Genomic DNA, 19,660 nt, shown 5'->3' with positions numbered 1-19,660 from the left:
AGGAGTAACGCGGGCGGCCGAACATGGGGATCTTTTTTCGAAATGCCAAGACCGCCCTCCGCCTGCACCAACCACGGCTTCTCCGCGTCGCGCAACATCTCCAAAGACCATTGCTCTGTGTCACTACAGCTTTAATTGCAGATTGCGCAAGTAGTGCACCCTGTCAATCGATTACCGAGTGCTTCTTTTCTCTTCGCGGAAGCTTTATTTGCGCCGGGCCATGCAGTCCCATCTCTCGCGACGGGTCTTCCGGGCCCTGATCAATAACGAACCGCTGTCATTCTCAAGATGCCGACGTACACGACTGCTACACAGCATCTCTCCAGCTCGAACACGGCCAAGTATCGCTGGCATCTCGCATGTACAATCGCGCAGTCTCTTTGCATTCAGCCTGGACCCGAAAGAGGTCTCGGGTGAAGTACTGCCCGCCACCTTGACCTCCGAGAAAGGTCTGAAGCCGATGACCGATCTCAAACGATCCCTGGAAGATAAGAGCAGAGCGCCTCCGGACCACACACTCGCCGAAGCTTTCAAATTATTCTTTGAGACTCGAGTCGATTCGCCCGGAGTGATCAATTCTTTCCAGGCTCGGCTGCTGTCCATGACGTGGAAGCACCTCAAGAGCCGACAAGAGGAACTGGATGACGATGACTGGCACAGGGTGTTTTCAGTGGATAGTTTGGAACGTGTCTTGTTTGTCTTTTCCGAGGCGCAATGTCTCCCCGAGGCTAGCGAAACGATACTGAGACTGGCGCGATATGCGTATCTGGAACTTTGCGCGGACCACGGGTTTGGAGCGAATAAAATCAGCAGACCTGCACTATTGGTATATATCAATCTGTTAGCTGTGAATGGTCATCCGGAGGACGCGCGACAAGTGATTATCAATTTTGGAGGCCAACTGCGTGGAGCAAAGCCTTCTCCCTGGCTCACTGTTCTCAAGGGCTTTGCTTTGAAGGACGATCAACGGCAGATGCGCAAGATTGTTCAGGAATTGGACAAACACGGTGTCACGTTCGATCAAGCCTCTCATCAGGAGTTAGTTGAAATCCTCATCGCGCAGGGTTTGTTCAAAGCAGCACAGACAATCTATGAATGTCCCGTTGCTGGAAAAGCAGAACCTTCGCTAGCGGCCAAAGAGGCGGTCATTCGCTATGCATTGCTCAACGGTGAAAATGCGTGGGCGCAACCAATTTACCATTCATTAATCCAAGGCGGGGCGCCGAATTCCGAGACTATTGGCACTGCCTTGCTATGGAAAGCAGCTCAGGGCGCCAATGCGTCTGCCTTGGAGGAGCAGGTTGCTGAGTGGAATGCAAAAAACCCTAGAGTTCAGGACGCAATCACAATTTCTGATATTAACATGCTTCTTCGCTATGCAAATGCTCAAGGTGACTCAAATTTGGCCACCTCCTTTGCTAGCCTGGTCAATCGATGGCGGCTCGTTCCAGATGAGCAGACCCATCTTCTACAGCTGGAGTCCGCTATTCAGGCTGCGGATGTCGAAGCCTCCCTCCACATCTTGGAAAAGCAAATGGACCCTCATTCCCTCTCGAAGGCTGATCCTTCTATTGCCAACCAGCTTGTTACAATGCTCTGCATGTCGGAAGAGAAGGACGAGCTATTCCAAAAGATCTCTTCTCTTCTGGACCCCTTGTTCCAAGACGGAGTGTATCTTGAGGCTTCAACAATCGCTGCCTTGACCCGCATGCTGCTTTACCGGCACGACAACGAAGCAGTCTCTGAACTTCTCCGTCCACGACTGGCCAACTTTGACAGCGAAGGCAAGACATTAATTCGAAGAGCTGTGACTGACTTCATCCTCGACCTCCAAGAGACAGACGAGGATGCGTGGGACGTATACGAGCTGTTCAAGCTTGCATTCCCTGATACAGGCGTCAGCGTGCGGACAGAGATCATGAGTGCCTTCTTTGAGCGGAAACGCAGCGATCTCGCAGTTATGGTCTTTGGGCACATGCGTCAGGCCGACGATCTCTCGCGTCGTCCAAAGCCCGACACTTACGCTCGATGCTTCCAAGGTATTGCGCGAAATGCCGACGCCACCAATCTTGAGCTGGTGCATAACATGCTCAAGCTGGATCTTGAAGTTGAACTCAACACTCGCATTCTGAACGGACTGATGCTGGCGTATGCAGCGTGCGGAATGGCCGATAAGAGCATGAATATCTTCCGCCAAATCCTACAGTCGGATGAAGGTCCCTCGACCAAGACGATTGCATTGTTCTTTAAAGTCTGCGAGAAACACCACAATGGTGTGCACGAGGCCACCAAGATGATGAGTAAAGTGAAAAAGTTGGAAATCGAAGTCGATCGACGACTTTACTCCTCGTATATCGAAGCCTTGGCCGCACAGTGTGAGTTCGACCGAGTCACAGAAGCGATCAATAACATGCAATCTGAGATTGGTGTTCCCCCAACAAGTACAACGTAAGTTCAAGCCCATTGATCCGAAGTTCAAAAATCTCATGGATACATGGACATCCTCCCAGATGAAACTTTGCAAGTACTGACTTTGTTCACAGTATCGGACTCTTCTACAACGCTATTCCATACCAGTACTGGAAAGACCAGGTTGAAGAATGGGCTCGCAAGACGTATCCTGAGCTGTGGGAGCACTTGGCTCAGATGCACCGAAGTGAACATGAAGATGGCCAGAGATTCGACGCGATTTCGAACGAGATCTGGGTTTGAGGGGACGACACAGCCCCCAGTTGAGGCTTTGAGCTCAGCAAAGTGTTCCTTGAATGCCTGTATAATAACCTTATCGACCGATTGATATTTCTCACTGAAGTTGATAATAAATTTGTAGATTACTCCACCACACCGAGGCTTAGAGGAACATGTATGACGGCCCCCAAACAAAGGCTGTTGAATCTCAGGTATCAAGATCTACCATCCCTACCAGCATCCATCTACCGACGGACAATGCACGATGACCTCTCGACCTACCACATTCCCATCGACAAAGTACCAAACCACGACGTTCTCTGTCGTGGTGTGCTTCCTCCAGCGTGTACCGAGTCGAGGTCCGTCGACCACACCCGGCGCAACCTTATCCATACAAGAATCCCAGCGTAGGGGACCGGTCGCGCAAGTGTACGTCTCCATTAGCGACATACTGGCCACGGAACGAACGACTTGAGGGCAGACAGGCAGGAGGAAGGGTAGCCATCCGAAACACCCACAACGACGAACGTACTCCAGTTTCTACCTCAGCGATCACTACGAGATTCCATATCGGGCCAAGACAGCACGAGCGATGACACTCAGCGATGCAAGGGACATACAAATCACTCCTACCTCTTTGCCCGTGGTAAGACCCATGAGAGAAATATTCTGCTTTTCTGAGCTCAGGATGTCAGGGACTCGGAATAAGAAACGGTTGTTGGTGCTGCAAGTGGCCGACGTGTGAGATGCTGCCAGGGCTAATACTACTTACGGATGAGATTCATTTCTCCGCTGAATCGCTCATTTCAAAACATAGATGCAGCAGCCCTATGAACTTTAAAAGCGTTTTACCGAAGAGCGGAGGAGACGAACTGTTCGATTGTTTTTCACGGCCCTTTGAGCTGGTTTTGGAAAATGGCTTTCCAGACGCATTTGTTGTTCTCTTTTAGTTTCGATTTGCTACTGGATTTATTTTGGTGAAGATGCATTCCTTTTCACATTCTTTTATGGACTCGGCGTGGACGTGGAGAGAAATAAAAGCGAATAGAGTAGATAATCTGCTGATACTCTCAGTATGAGGCTGGGTCATCACCAAGTCTTCTGACAATCGCCGACGTTTTCAGCGGGAAAACGGGTCTTTGCGAAATACGCATGATGATACCGGCCTATAAGCATCGCATTCCAGACAACGCGAGCTGTCAGTCTCGACTACGGAAGCAAGCGCAAAGTAAAAACCATCAAGACCCTCCTCACAATTCATCTTTACTCCTCCGCCCAACTGACCCTGCCACTGCGGAACTGGCTCACCAGCCCGATGGGCAACAATCCCGGATCAACGATATTGAACCCGCCAAACCGCTCCACAATCTCCGGCCCGTACAGCTGCGCCAGCCATCTCCAGTAGGACGACATCATGTACCAGTCTGACTGGACTCCTGATAGATTATTCTGGCCCTGTAGCTGACCAAGAGCCAGAGTAACCGGTCCGGACACATCTTGTTTGATATCCTCCAGCTGCGGCAGCTTCAAGAGCTTGTCGTAGACCTCCACCAAGTTCGTTCGGCCACGGTAGTTCAAATACTCGCGGTAACGAGTATATTCCTCGAATGACATGAATTGGTCTGCATCTTCGGGGCGCCAACGTTCTCGGAATTCGGCGCTAAGTTTGTCCTTTGCGTCGAACCATCGCTTGTGGTTGGCATAGTCTCTCTTTTCTGCTTCAAGAAAATCGTCAAGAAGAGAATCGGGGTCAGTCACAACTGAATCCCGGAGGGCGACGAGAGTGATGAATGGGCTTGACAGCTCGAGTCCTCCAAGATCGATCGGGAGGAAAAAGTATCCATCGGGAAGATTCACCGTGCCAAAGCGTGATTGGATCATCTCACGTAGATGGGTGATCACGCTACTGTCTCCTTGGCTTCCGCCGGGGCCTGACGAGAATATTTCACGTTGGATCCGCTCGTGGGTCTTTAGCATCGTGTCGACGTGTCGTTGACCTAAACAGTTCGCCGGCACGCCGAAATTGTAACTGAAGAAGGTGGATGCGTATGAATTCCAGGCCTGAATCCACCCAAAAATGCTTCCTTGCTTGTCGTCCAGCTGACGCTGCAACTCCTTGATATGCTCGTCTACCATATCTTGATCGATCTCGAAATTGCCAGACTCGGGGTTCAGGTACAGCATTCCCCATCTGATCTTGCCCTTGGGTAGAACCGGGTGAATGGTCGAGTCCCGCTTCTTTTTCTCAGTGGTGATGTGAGCACCCCCACAGGTGTCCTCACCGATGGAAATGCCCATCTTCTCGTTGAAGCGCTGAATGGCCTTCCACGCCGCCACACTTGTTTCCTGATCGCGGGACCAGAACCACATATCATCGTTGACTCGCCAGAGTATCTCGCCGTCGGTTTCCTTATTGATCATCAAGTCAAGGCAGAAGAGTGTAGTCTCGCCAAAGAGCTCACTCAGTGCGTGCGACCCTGGTGTTCCCCGTCGGCGCATTCGCGGCTCGGCCTGGGGCTCATCCATGAACTTCAGCGGCGCAGCCAAGAACTTTTCAAAAAAGCTCAGCCACTTTTCCGACACGCCGAAGAACCGGAGGACTGCAAGGATCGTAGAGTGCGGCAGGCTCGGGTAGAGCGATTCATACTGGGCCCGGAAGCACGTAATCTCGCCATGCAGCCGTTTGTTGATGATTGTGTCTGCGCTCAAGAGAAGTAAAAGGTTCTGCTTTGCCTTGGACTGATTGGCGGGTGACTTCATGCTTGAGCCATAGATGTCAGTATAATTGGCATCGGGCTCGTCAGAGGGGTCGTCGTCGTACAGACGGAAGCCCATGTCTTCATCAGACTCTTCTGTCTCCTCGGCTGCAGCGGCAGCCGAGGGGGCAATCTTGCGATACGCCATCGCTCTCGTTCCCGGTCGTGGTCTAGGTGCAGTCTGCTTTGCTCTGGGCCTGTTCGCCTTAACACAAGAGGAAGCCTCCAGCTCACCCTCGTCGTGCTTTCGGATTTCGTATTCGCTCTCAGGCAGCTGCGATACGAAGTATGCTTCACGATGAATGGTTTCTTTGGTGGTTTGCAAGCTAGGTATCTCATTGTACTTGCCATAGGAAAAGAATTCGAGACGCTTTTTATCAGTGGCCGGAATCTGGGATCGCCGGGATTTCCAGTTATCGCGCTTCGCTCGGAATTCACGAATCGCAGTTTTGAAGGACTTGGACCACATGACGCCGATATATTGCAAGAATATTGCTTGTATGAGGTCCTCGTGCATATGCATATGATATGTTCCATTCATCTGGCGTCTTTGCTCGACGTGGACAGCAGGACCCCACGTCCACGCATCTAGCCTCGCCAGCCGCATGTTGATCACGTCGCATAGCTCACTCAAGACGGTATCGTCCTTTGTAAACTCTCTCAGGGCCGTCTGCTGCTTGCCCGACATCAGATCTGAGTTCAGCAGCCCGTCAATGACCCACGTGAGAGTTGTGGGCTTGACAAGGGGCGCTGAGACGTGTAATCCGCAATTTCCAACTCTCGCCCGCAGTTCTTGTAAAGTCTTGTCCACACCTCGTGCTTGGCCTGTTTCTCCCTCCGGTCCAGGGGGCCCAAGTCCGGAGAACAGCTCGGTAAGAAAAGCAGTGATCACCTCAGCGTCATGGCCTGCAGCAGTGAACACGGTCTCCTCCCACGACTGTCGACTTTCCATCTTGGTCGTACTCGCGATTTTCTCAAAATCACCTTGAGATCCGACATGGGACTGTGAGCTCTGGTTCTTCTTGACCGATAACCACTCCTTAGTGAGCTGTGCGAAGAGTGTCGCGTATTCGTATTTGAGCGTGTGGATGTCGAGGTAGCGGAGCAAAGTCCGATGCCAACGCTCGATCATATCGGGCGAGATTGCTGGATCATAATCGGCTTGTTGAAGGAACCGGTCAAGATTCGCAAGGTCGATCTCAAGTTGTCTGTGATTACCCGAACGGATTATCACACGGCCATCTTTAATAGGAATGTTGAAGCACGACTTGACGCCATCTGCGAGAGCACGGATCTTTGCGATCGGCGAAGCTGTCGATTCTGCCGCGTCGATGGCAGACGCTTTGCGCTCCAGGAATATCTGACGCTTGAGGGAAAGCTCCTCGAGCTTTGCATCAGTGATATTTTGCAGCGTTTGCGAGTACTCTGACGAGGCCATTGTTGATGTTTGTCTCGATGGGCTGAACGGACAATCAGGTATAGGAGGCAGAAGTGAGATGCAGTAGAGAAACCGGTACCTGATATATAAGCGAGGCTTGGCTAGCGCCTTGCAGGAGGGGGCTGAGGTGGGACTCCCCAAACTGAGGCACTGCGACGTCGGGGACCCAATGGGGTAAGTACGATCACTAAGGTCTGTGTCATGAGCAATTGCGCAAGGGCCATAGGGTTGACACGGTTTGCTGACTGGTCGTACGAGTCATGAACACACTTCCTATGGTGTTGCTTGCGGTCTACTGGATATGGTGCATCATGAAAATGAGATGATTGGGAGCAGCCAGTTATCGAACAAACGACAGTGACTCGGAGACTTCGAAGCACAAGCCAAGATTCGAACACGTATCACCAATTATTATGTCTCTGACGAACTCTCACTAGAGGATATACAGCTTCAAATGTCTGTATCTGTAGAGTTCGCTCCTATACCTAGCTCTCGAGTGACTTGGTCGGAGGAATGTACTGTCGACGTGTAGCGTCGTTTCAAAGCTTACTGAATTGTAGGGCTTGGCAGTGTGGGTCTTGGGCGGGGAAGCAAATGCGGGAGGAAAGCACCTACAAACGACCACGAGGAGAGTGATAAGAACTGGCTCAAGCATCGAAGACGAGGCCACGATTGACAGCGGATTCTATTTAGAGCCGATCGGCGACTTTTGCGCATGAGAGAATGCAATAACTGGGCGTATGGACAGACTGCCATAATGTCACCAGGAACAATTCTGAGCCAACACCTCGAAAGGAAGTTTATGATCTTAGTATCTGTTTCGCGCGTGGCCTACTATCACACCAACACTGCCGATTCACGGCTTGTTATGGGGTGTCTCTCATCTCTATGCTCTTCCTGGTCAGTATAGTTGGCCGTCATAACGCGGCCCCACGAAGCAGCCTGTCTATCGTTTCTCCACCGCTTCGGCAAGGATCCGATTTGCGACTACAGTAACGAGCCTTCGAAGACTAATCATTGACCCCCAGCCGTCAAAGGTATCTGACTGCCGTGCAGTGCGCTTGATAGAGCTTTTGAGAGGTAGAGTCACTAGGTGTAAGATGATCTGCCCAGAAGATTCAAGGTGACTATCAAGTCTAATGCAAAACAACTCGTGCGTTTGTGTCTCTATCTTGAGACTTCTGTTGGAACAGGACTAAGCTTGGATCTGTTCGTATGGCTTGTGATACTGCCGTATCATCGCAGTAAGTAGTTCGTACTACGTAGTAAGTAGCCGAGATACCTGTAGGTAGAATCTCACCTCGCCAGACAATCTCACCCTCATCCCTCTCTTATATTGTGGTGCTGCACCTACTGTAGCCACGTTCCATCAGGATTCAATTTAAGCGCCGAGCTATTCCATCTTCACGACGCTTGAGCTGTCTATATCAATATTGTACTTGTTAACAATTAGGAGAAAAGTCGCTTCAAGAAGCAAGAGACCTCTCATTAGGTACTTGTCTGTCAATCGCGCCTTCTCAAGGTCTTGGCGTCCAGACGCTCGTATTCACGAAGGTCCAATCTTTGAATCTTAAATCTACTAATCTAGTAATATATATACCATCATACCACAAGTATCTAGCCTGGCGTCGTGGCGACGGTGCCTTGAATCCGACAGTACCAGACATTGTTCGTTTACATTCCAGTCAAGGATTTTGCCATGATCCGTTAAGACTTCAACTGTGACCGTGAATATGGTCATTCAACCAATCTGGGAAATACTGCCGAGTTAATCAGGGTGAAGTATTCAATGATTGGTATCGAGCCCTTGCTAGATTAGGGTTAAGGAGGAACCTCAATAGTTTGGCTTGTGAAAGACTTGATGTAGGCGCGATGGGTTTCGCTTCAGCGCAGATGTCAGTGTTTCCTAGTTATTTGGATTTGGATTGTGCTTTGCACGAAATAAGAAGGATGTGGTATTTCGAAAGTGATGGGGGAGTAGGGCAACTCCAATAGAGGCACAAGTTAATTACTGCATTTGCGAGTCGTTACGAATCGTTCAATAAGTCAAGGTTATTCTCGATTTGCTTGATCTCGTAATACATCACAGATACATAATCTCATCACATGCGCAGTAGACGGGACTCTCCACATTCGCCAATGGTATCAGCCTCAGTGGAAGAAGAAAAAAAATGGCCAGCAAATATTCTTCTCGACACAAGACGCCATGACCAGAAAGACCGCGCAAACGCCCAAAAAACGCATCCCATCTAATGATTCTCCCGAACATCGATAACAGTACTCCTGAACTTTCTCGCCGGCGTCTTGCGATTGAACAAGATATCCAGTTCCCGATACGACCGGTCCTTCAGCTCCGGCAAGAAGAAGTACGCCGACACCCAGCAGACGACGGCTGTTGCACCCCAGACATATCCACACTTGCCAGCCAGATCCCAGCCCGTAGCGTTGAGCATCTGCGAAGCGAGATAGATCATGGGGATCTCCGCGACGTAGTATGCTGCGCGGCCGACTCCAGTGCTGAGAGCGCGCAGACGCACGGAACTTGTCTCGGAGATGATGGTGTAGGAGATGGGGCCGATGGAGCCGGCGAAGACGAAGGAGATGAGGATGCCCAGGACGGCTTGGACGTAGTTTGTGGCGGGGTTTTGGGGGATGGAGGCGACGATGCCGAGGATGAAGAGGAGGGTGATGTTGGTGGCGGTACCCCAGAGGTAGATGGTGCGGCGGCCGAAGTAAGGGGTGAGGAACCAGGAGAGGGCGTTGGCGATGAATTGGAGGCAGGAGTTGACGAGATTGAGTTGGAAGGACATGTCGTGGGAGATGCCGGCTTCTGTGAGGGTTGTTAGAACTCAGTCCAGGATAGAGATGATGATTTTGGGCAGCGGAAGGGGGAAGCAAGAGGATCGAGAGAATCGAGGGGATCTTGTTGTGTTTACGATAGACGTACGCTCAAAGAAGAAAGTGGCCTGATTCGCGATCAAGTTACCGGCAAAGTTCTGCGAGGCGTACACCAGACAGGTAATTGTGGTTCGACGCAGATCGACGCCTTTGAAAAGATCGAGAAGGTTGGGAGATCCGCCCATTTGGGCCTCGATCTCGACGGTGCGCTCCATCATGGCCAGAGATTGTTGCGTATTCTCTGGATTTCCATCACCCAGACGCTCGATGCTGCGGAGGGCCTCTGCCTTGCGCCCACGACGGATGAGCCACCAGGGGGATTCGGGAGCGAAGAAGAGAAGGACCAGCAGGGGAGTCTTTTCAATATTTGTCAGTATGATGAGTTTCAGAGAGTTTGATCGATAGTCAACTTTATAAGTCAAACTTCTTGGATCGACACTCACAGGAAACAGCCACTGCAGAGCGAGAGGGGCCCGCCAGGCCCATTCATCCGTGCGCTTGTTGTAGCTATAAGTAGCAGCGGCCACGATAATGGATCCAATGGACCAGGACATTTGCAGGGTAGCTGTGCAAGCACCTCGCAGCGCAAGAGGAACGACTTCACTAGCATAGGCGGGTGCATTGGCGATGAAAAAGCCCCATGGCACACCTTCAAGGGCTTGACCCACGACCAAGAGAGCAAGCGAGTCCGCCTGTCGTGACGACATAACCCTGTCAGCTGACTGTATTGTGCCATGAGTCGAATGCCAATGGAGGACTTACAAAGAAAGAGATGAAGATTGTAGCATTCATCATGATCAGAGCCAGGATGGTAGTCCAGCGATAACCAATCCGGTTGGTGATAGGGCCGGCGACGAAGACACCCACAAAGGCACCACATTGACCGGATTGGAAGAGGGCAGTCTGCCATTTTGTGGGAATGACATAGCCGTCACCGACGCGCACACCATATTTCTTCTGGAAGGCACTTTGAGCCACAAAGTTTCCATTCAGAAACATGTCGAAGGATTCCATGACCTATCGAGGAGAGGTTGGAGATTAGCTTGAGATCTGATAGCTTTGCTCTGCAAGACACCTGCGAGATACACAAAGAAGGGACATCGGCTGTTCATCGCGTCTGCATCGACAACAACGACGGAAAATCTGCAGGGCACTGGAAGGACTCACGATTGTAAAACACATGGTAAAGGCCCACAGACACGCCCAGGGATGCTTCTTTGCCGCCTCCCACACGCCCATCTCATGTTCCTTATTCTCAGCCGCAGCGGCCTCGCTGAGCAAATCGCCATCGCCAAGCACCTTTTCTGTCTGCTCGACCTCGACCTTTTCCACTTCATGATGCATTGGCTTCTCCATTGGCGTGGAAGTCTCTTGACTTGAGACGGACATTGTGAACAGTGGCCGAGGAGATTGGGTGGCGTAGGCGCAGCCTCGGCACCACAAACTATAACACCGGATCTAGTAGACAAGGCACAAGAGGACGAAGTGAATCCACGCCCGTAAGTGTGTGGTGGGTATGAGATGAAAAGGAAGAAAATGGAGGAAGACGAGAAATGGTCGTTCAAGAGAAGATCCCTCGAGGTGGTACTGTGGTCTTTATATACAGCCGGAGGTCGATGCTACGCTGCCCTCGTCTTGGTCACGCAACCGCCCATCATGTCTCATTCACTGCGCAAAGGCGGGCGAGAGCCTGGGGGAGACTGGAGAACCTGGACATGATCTCCACTTGTGAAGCGGGTCTGGGGAGAGAACACGGGGAGAGACCTCGACTGGGGAAGCGCAAAAAGGTTGGAAAAGTGGGAATGAAGCAAAAGTCGGGGGAGTCGGGGATTGTGTGGGCCAGAGCGAGATAAGAGTCGACTTTGAGATGGCGGAGGAGAGAAGAGAGAGTTGTGGAGATAAAATGATCATAACATGTCTTACGTTCATTACAGTCCATGTGACATGTGAACGGAGGGATTATCCACCATATTGACAGGACACTGAGGACAGTACGTTGAAAACTCAACACCTACAGTATCTGTTGCTAGTTGCTACACCGTTGGACCAAGCCAAACACTTGGCCAAGGGTTGAGTTCGGGTACGAATGTTCTCAAGTTTCGGTATACCGCGAGAGTACAAAAACCCACCACTCTCGGCGCACATAGATTACACTGAGAAAACGACTGCAGTCCATGGCATTGGGCCATGGGCATTTTGTTCACACCCGAGTCACCACCATTTGACCCACCCAGACTTCCAAGGCAACACCTCTTTCTGTGAGTTTCCTCGAATCCACCATGCGGTTAATCGTCCACATTTACCCGGCGATGGAGAGATTCGTCATGGACATGAGACCAAGTGCCATCTTTTGCAGCTGTAGCCTGTAATTCCACTAAAATGTGACTGAAGATGTCATTTTATCAGTTTCCCTGCTCTCAAAGATCGTGGAGTGTACTTGCAATTCAGCACAACCACCTGCAGAGGACAAGCGAGGTCTACGTCTAACTACCTGAAAACAAGCGCCACATGTTTTCTCGATCAACCCAGTGACGAAAGTGAATCACACTAATGTCGGACTAATCACATCAGCATATTCGGCATATTCGGCAACGATTCAATTCCTACTTTTACTGTACAGAACCAAATTCAAAGTCCTTTCCCGCCAGCTCCGTACGACAAGACACCTACAAAGTAACGAGTCTATCGAGTATCGACAGCCCGGATTCCCGACTGGCCCTAAAGCGACCACCAAGCCGACGTTGAACTCGCCAAGAACGGCTTAGCCCATCTCGGCCCGAGACCGCATTTGGACGAAGTCCCCGAAATTTACCTTTTGCCCGACCCTCTCCCCCTTCGAGCCCATTTCGAACACAGCCCAACCCTTCTGCACCTGTATCTGCATCTGCATCTGCAGCTCGGGGATAGGCGGGAAAATTGGGAGGAACCAGGCGCTGAGCATCCGCTCGCTCCACTTGCTCACTTTATTACCACTTTACCCTGACCGTCCAATTCTCCAATGTGATCGTCTGCCTGTCGGCTAGCAGCTAGCGTGGTTCTGGCCTGCATGGCCTCTGCCCCGAAGGGAGAGGCCCGGGGTGCGATTGGTGAGTGACGGGTGTGAACGGGCCGGAAAGCGGAACAGGTGGTCGGTTTGGAAGGGAGGGGAGGGGGAAAGAATCTGGTATTCTGGCCGGAGTGAGTACGGTGGCGTTTGTTCCGGGTCGGGCATGGACTGGGATTGGGATGGTTGTGAGGAGGAGGGGGGGGCGGCCAATTTGGGGAGAAGCTCGGAATCCCGAGTCGATTTCGGGGTTGAACAGGCGTCGGGTTGGAGAGGCGAGAAGCCGAGATCGGTTTACTATGGAGGACGGACTCGGGGGTGCTCTCGAGATGCTGGTTCTCAGCTTGAGAACGCCGCAAGTGTAAGACTGGATTTGAAGTTTCATTGACTCTGGTGAAATTGGTCTTTCAACTGAAAATGACCACGAGAGCCTGGCTCCGTGGATTTGTGGAGAGATCCATATATTCCATAGTAACTGACTTGCTGTGCTGGAGTGGGCCGCTCCAACATGGTCAAACCCAACGCCGACCCCTCCTCCACACTGGATTTTTCCTCCTTCTCCCCCGTCTTTGTGGGTGAGAGAAAAATACGGAGTCGCGGGGATTCCCCAGAGTCGAAGGGTAGGGAAAGAAGAAGAAAAAAAGCGGGCTGCAACAAGAGCCCAAGGCGCCTAGTATATTGTTCGACGACGAGATTACAGAATACAAAGAACCATGTTGATACCTCACGCAACGGTAGCTTGCGATGTAAACGTCCAAAAGCAACATCAGCCACCTGCACCACAACAACTGTCTATGAGACATGGTAATGGCGAAAGAATGTACACTGTTGATTGCACCGTGCTTTAGTCACGTCTTGACGTTGATCAATTTCGAGGCACTACAGTACTTGGTTGTTTGAGAAACAACCGAACCACTTGCCCCAGACCCTAACCTCGGGAACCGCTCCATGTCTCCGTCTGGAATATGCTGCCGATCTGACAGTAGTAGTAGTAGTAGTAGTAGTAGTAGTAGTAGTAGTAGTAGTAGTAGTAGTAGTAGTAGTAGTAGTAGTAGTAGTAGTAGTAGTAGTAGTAGTAGTAGTAGTAGTAGTAGTAGTAGTAAATGGCAACCTCCAGACACTTTCATCCACTACTACTGGCTCAACTGAGTACTGAGTAAGTTAGTGATTCCTACTGAGTACTGAATAATCAAGCAGACCCCGACCAAGTCACTTTCCGACCAAACGTGCACACCCCGACCGTTCTTGGCCTCACTTTGGTATCAGTCGGATGTTGAGGCCCACATTACCCTACTGCAGTATTAAGAAAAGGAAACAGTTGAATTGAGCCTTATCACCTCACGGGAAACCTAGGAACCCCACGCTCGCCGTAAGCAGAATAATTCATTTCATAACAGAAAGCAGCTTAGCAGTCAAATCAACAATCATAAAGACAACAGGCTTCAACATGTGATTGTGCACCTTTTGCCATTCACACGCTACCTCGAGACTCTGTTAGTCCATCGTGATTCACCGCATTATCAACGCGTCACTTTGGCAAGTGGACAAATATCACATTATCATCCTTGAATTAGCCACACTACCTACTACCTACTACCTACGTACTACTTACAGTGCTGCAGTCTGAATGGCGGACGGGTGTTGGCGACCCGCGACACTACCGTACTAGTACTACTGCCACTGCTGCTGCTGTAATATGAAAATCAGCCAAGCTGAGCTGAGCCGAGCCGCCACGAGCCTCGATGTCGGGGTAATCTACATAGGTCGAACACGCTCCTTGGATCGGAACCTGAATTCTCCGTGAATGTCCGGTGCGGGCGATCAGGCTGGTTGAGCTTTAGTGCAACGGTGCGGGATTGTAATTACGACAAGTCCGGAGTACAGAGGACAGACAATATCTTCAACTTGGAATTGGAGAAGGTGGAGACTTGGGGCCGTGCAGTCAGCAGTGTGCACTGTGCAGGTCTGGTGGGCGAATAGGTCAGCCAGTGAGTAGATTTTCCGACAATGGCGGACATTCATCTGGTGGGCTTGTGAATTCCACTAGCACAGATAGTACGGAAGATTGAAGTCCCGAAGGCTCAAGGTTGAAGGCAGAGGGAGCTCTTAGGATGGAAAAGCCAGACCGGTGGACGGATCGAACGCATGCTTGAAATTCCGGTGAATGTACAGTGTACAATGTACTCGCTTGGTGCTTACGGCGGGATGCTATCGAGTCCGTAGAGTTGCTAGCCTGCTATCAATCACGGATTCCACCCACATACAGTGCATCTACGATAAAGGTCTTCCTCCCATGTCTGCACATCATGTGTTCGTTGAGATTCCGTTCCAGACAGGCTTCAAACCTACGAGGCAAAGTCCTTGACTTCTATCTGAGGCTATTTCAAGAGCCGAGTGGTGGACATAAGATATTTCTGTTTATGATCTATCGTGTCTGGAAATGCATCGATGTGAGAGGTTGAACCGCAAATAGTGAGAAATACCCGACAAAAAGAGGAAACATGGAGGAGTCGAGGCTCAGATATGATAGAATCACCGGGACGGCGAGAATGAGAATGCCAAGAAACACAGAAATTCGCTGATTTTTGAGAGCCCCGACCTGCGCTGATTCAAAGTTCGGGGCTTAGCAATGACAGAGACATAATGCGGATACAAGTAGAAGCGGTTACAACGGAAATACGATCACCCCGGGAAAAGCTCGCTCGAGGGCCAAAAAAAAAAGAAAAAGAAAAAGAAAAAGAAAAAGACTGCAAATGCGCAAATGCAATGATATGATGAATGTACAGGTAAGTCCGCCAATATATGCAAAAAAATGTTTTGTTTTCGAGAACATTGAAAGGAGCACATGATACCGCAATCAAATGACCATCAGAATCATAAACTGAAGATACCGCTCCTCTTCTTTCCATGCGGATACACAATCAGCGCAGAGACAAACAGACCCACTGAGATACCAATAGCCGTTTGAATCATGCCGTAACCCAATCCCAGTAGGTTACTGCCGCTGGTGCTGCTGTTGATGTTGCTCACATGGCCGCTCTTGACAGCCTCGGAGTATTGCAATCCACTGAGGATCGATCCACTGCTGGCCAGCCCAGATGGGACGAGGGTGAAAATACCCGGAATGATTGCTGCCGCGGCGTGACCGTGCCAGATGCGCGAATAGAGATTCGCCAGCAGGCCAATGGTGAATGCACCAACGGTGTTTGCGACTTGATTTGCGCCCAACTTCTTGGTGGAGAAGTAATTTGTAACGTATCCGCATACACCCATGATGACGGTGACGGGGAGTTGTTTAGGTTTGGCTTGATTGATGAGTGCAGCGAAGAGGCAGAAGAGAGCGACAAAGGGGAAATGCTGGATGTATTCATTGCCCCATGGGCCGGTGGGATTGGGGCAGGTAGAGTCGGCAGTGGCGTTGTTGTCCATGAGGCCGTAGATGGTGGTACCGACGGTGACACCGTAGCCGAGGAACAGAGAATAGATGAGGGTGAAGACCATGCGGATGGATCCGGCATTCATCTGGTGGCTTTGCAGTTCGAGAGAGGATGAAAGAACGGCAAATCCGGGGAGAATCATAGCGATGGAGGATTGAGCCATGGCGGCGAAACAAAACACTCGCTCGCCGTTGTGACTGATACTTCCAACGGCGCGGGCGAGAAAGGAGGTGAGGATTGCGGCGGAGACTTCAAGGACGTTGGTGTAAGTGGCAGATGAAGGCGCAAGGACATGTTGCATGAATCCGACCAGACAGCCAAGAATGAAGATGATGGGAAGGTCGATAGGCCGGGCAGAGAAGGCGTAGGGCCCCACCGCTACACTGGCCAGGCCTGTGAGAAGAATGAGAATCCAGCGGTTGTATCGAGGTTTACATTGCATGATTGTGTCCAGTTGGCCGGTAGCCTCGTCAACACTGATCACATCGTGCACGACGTTCTTGTAGACATTGTGAGTCTCGGCCAGTCGTGAAAGATCCAGACCCTGCACCACACGGATAATCTTCACCTCGGCGGTGCGAGTTAACGGATCGTCGAATGACATGAACATGCAGCCTGGGATGTAGAGGAATTGCGCGTTGACGTCGAGAACATTGGACGTCATCACCATGTACTCCTCCAGACGATGAGTGGGTGCACCGTACTTCATCAATGCGCGGCACAACTGCATGATGTACTGCTGGCGGGCAAGCATGGCAGCAATGTGGACGGTCAATTTGACTTCCTGTGCATTCTTGCGTTTCCGCTTTCGTCTCTCTTTCGCTGTCATGGGTGGAGGGCCATGAGCGGCTGGAACGCCGACTCGACCCATACCCATGGATGCTGAGATGAGGGATGAAGTGTAGTGATGTCCCGAAGGCTTCTGGCTCACATTTTCCCTGCTATTGTTGGCGCTCTTATACCATTTGACCTTTTCTTTCTTTCCCGTCGGGGTTCCAACCGCGGGGGTCGCAGTCCCTGTATTCGTTCCGGTATTCGTCCATGTAGCTACGCCCGGCATGGGCGTGGCATTGCCCGGCGTCCCTGATCCTGAGTGTCTGTACGGGAGAGTCTCCGTCTCGGGGTCCGAGGCGGCTGCCGTGGTGGCCACACTCATACGACTTGCCGATTCCATGTTGTTGGCATACACACGGAGGAGATGTGACAAGAGGCCCCCATTGAGCGGCGTGGATGCACCGCTCTCGCCCGGCGTCATCGCACCTGGGGTGGTTGCACCCGATTGCCCCTCGCCCGTATCAGAACCTAAAACACCGCTCGACTGTCGCCGATGATGCCGAAGTCCTAATTGTCGAAGCAAATGCTGCGCTTGTGAGTTGTGGTCAGTACCCATCAACCGCTGTTCTTCATCCGCCGCCATGCGCGCCTCGTGGCTTTTGATATCGTCGGTGGCACCATAGTATTCTGGGCCCATGCTGGCCGCCAGGTCGTCCGAGTCTCGTTCATGTGGTCGACCGAGTGCCTGGGCTATTGTGCCCGCCCGTTCGCGAATACGCTGACTGACTGTCTTCCACCGGTCAGGAGCGGATTTGGTGCTGTCTTTTTCAATCACATCGTCCTCGGCGTTGGCGGTTGCGGCAGGACGGGGACTCTTTGGTTGACCTGCATCGGGCTTGGGCTTGGGCTCTGAGTGATGCTCTGAGTGGTGCTCTTCCTCCAATCTTGGCGTTTGAGACCCTGAACCTTGACTGGACCGAAGGTTAGGCGTCTCCGGGTTCTTCTCATCAAAATATGACATTCGGATTGAATCGGTGGCGGCAGGAACCAAATCCTGCCGGAAGCAAGCGGAGATATGAAAGGAGAGTGTATCAGTGGGAGGTGAACCCGCGATGGCTCTGTTGAATCGGCCGTGATTAGGCAGAGATGTGCGCAGGACTGCTTGAAGAAGTTGCAGGCCCAGGGTCAAGAATGATGGCGAAGATGGAAAATCTGGGGAGGGAAAAAGAAAGGGGAAGCAAAAGCCACGCGGAGCCGATGCTTTCTTTGTATGTACAGTACGCAGCAAAGTAACGAGGATAGCCGACAGAGGGCCTGTAGAGGAAAGAAAGTGGGGTGGGATTTATTGAAATTGTCCACTCAGACTGGCCACGTGTGGGGAAAATGGGAATTTCGAAGGGGCCGTGGTGGATTGCCCCGACGAGTCATGTCGGGGGGATTTGTTGCCGTCGAGCCGAGAACGTCTGGGCCGCGTCAGAGGAGGAGGAGAAGAGTGTATGTAGAGGTACCCTGTCGGCCTTGGATATCCGAGTCATTTTCAGAATGAGCGATGTGTGTATCACTGATCGTTTCAGTCTTTTGCAGCCGACTGTTACTCAAGACATAGTCGTGTTGACAAGCTATCTAGAAATGTTGTCCCACTAGCCTGATAGTAACCTATGGCTACATACACCCGGACCAGACTGGATGTGCCACTGGGACAGGCGCATTGGAACAAGGGGACACCAAGCCATCGGGTCGACCACCTTGTGGGATTATACCAAAAGGACGAGCACATCGGTGGAATCAGTCGTATGTAGACATGATACGTCATGCGTGTCCTTGGTAAAGCCACGGAGAAAGACTTGGGTTATGCGTCCCAAAAGTTAAACTGTCAACAACAGCAAATCCAACGAACTCTGGATAAAAACAAGCTTCTGTCAATTGATCGCTGGGCGTCAAAGTGACGCTAGTCCTGCACTATTTAGTATCTACGCCGCGGAGAAATGATGTGGCGTGGAACATAACTTTATACAGATTTTCTCAGTGATCGAGGGTATCCGTTTTTGCCGCGCACTGGACTCATCCTCAATAAATGCACCTGTCAGTGCGTTCATACAGGATCTACTGGTTGTGCGGACCTTTCCCATTATCATGATGATTCTACTTCGTCATCCCGTACCGCCCCATGTCGCTCCCTCCACATGGGTCAATCAGAATGCTGTCCGACGACATCTGGTACGCGATCAGCATGATGTCAGGCCTGCAGATGATCTGGCACTTTATCAATCCAGACCAGTCACTTTGGAATCATTACCAGCAAACAATATGTGTCAGCCAAGGCTTTGCCCTGGAGTCGCGTATCTAGCAGCACAGCAAGGACCGCACTGGAAATGTCGCGAGCAAAGTTATTTCACGCCCTAGATCAGAGCGAAGAGTTTGTAACTTTCCCAAAAATAGAGAGCGACTATTCGCGGCACTTGAAAATCTCAGCAGTTACGCCGGAGAACCTCCTTGGTTGGTTGCTTGTGCCCGTCTTCGCTCTTGCGCCCAACTAGAACAATCCTTCGCGTGGCTTGCTCGGTCCGATCATGTGACGTTCTAGAACCCGCGTTGCACGGCTCACCTAACCATTTGGCTTGCTTGT

General features: G+C 51.2%; 5 protein-coding genes across 5 annotated transcripts; 1 reads left to right on the top strand and 4 right to left on the bottom strand.

Annotated features, from left to right (window-relative positions):
* Positions 1 to 220: 220 nt before the first annotated feature.
* Positions 221 to 2,712, top strand: N7539_008078 (uncharacterized protein; the record flags this gene model as incomplete). The annotated part of the gene is made up of 2 exons (XM_056937678.1): positions 221 to 2,448; positions 2,544 to 2,712. 2 exons carry the CDS (start codon positions 221 to 223, stop codon positions 2,710 to 2,712), a joined length of 2,397 nt encoding a protein of 798 aa, XP_056786770.1.
* Positions 2,713 to 3,951: 1,239 nt separating this feature from the next.
* On the bottom strand, positions 3,952 to 6,882 carry N7539_008077 (uncharacterized protein; the record flags this gene model as incomplete). The annotated part of the gene is made up of 1 exon (XM_056937677.1): positions 3,952 to 6,882. One exon carries the CDS (start codon positions 6,880 to 6,882, stop codon positions 3,952 to 3,954), a length of 2,931 nt encoding a protein of 976 aa, XP_056786769.1.
* Positions 6,883 to 9,131: 2,249 nt separating this feature from the next.
* On the bottom strand, positions 9,132 to 11,169 carry N7539_008076 (uncharacterized protein; the record flags this gene model as incomplete). Its single annotated transcript, XM_056937676.1, has 4 exons — positions 9,132 to 9,712; positions 9,830 to 10,472; positions 10,543 to 10,797; positions 10,948 to 11,169. The coding sequence occupies 4 exons, from the start codon at positions 11,167 to 11,169 to the stop codon at positions 9,132 to 9,134; spliced, it is 1,701 nt and encodes a 566-aa protein (XP_056786768.1).
* Positions 11,170 to 13,751: 2,582 nt separating this feature from the next.
* Positions 13,752 to 14,210, bottom strand: N7539_008075 (uncharacterized protein; the record flags this gene model as incomplete). The annotated part of the gene is made up of 2 exons (XM_056937675.1): positions 13,752 to 13,934; positions 14,166 to 14,210. 2 exons carry the CDS (start codon positions 14,208 to 14,210, stop codon positions 13,752 to 13,754), a joined length of 228 nt encoding a protein of 75 aa, XP_056786767.1.
* Positions 14,211 to 15,697: 1,487 nt separating this feature from the next.
* N7539_008074 (threonine/serine exporter family protein) lies at positions 15,698 to 18,055 on the bottom strand (the record flags this gene model as incomplete). The annotated part of the gene is made up of 1 exon (XM_056937674.1): positions 15,698 to 18,055. The coding sequence occupies one exon, from the start codon at positions 18,053 to 18,055 to the stop codon at positions 15,698 to 15,700; it is 2,358 nt and encodes a 785-aa protein (XP_056786766.1).
* Positions 18,056 to 19,660: the final 1,605 nt, after the last annotated feature.

Source organism: Penicillium diatomitis, assembly GCF_028827545.1.
Source record: "Penicillium diatomitis strain IBT 30728 chromosome Unknown utg000012l_segment0_segment0, whole genome shotgun sequence".
Classification (NCBI taxonomy): domain Eukaryota; kingdom Fungi; phylum Ascomycota; class Eurotiomycetes; order Eurotiales; family Aspergillaceae; genus Penicillium; species Penicillium diatomitis.
This window is presented reverse-complemented; position numbering and strand designations above follow the sequence as displayed.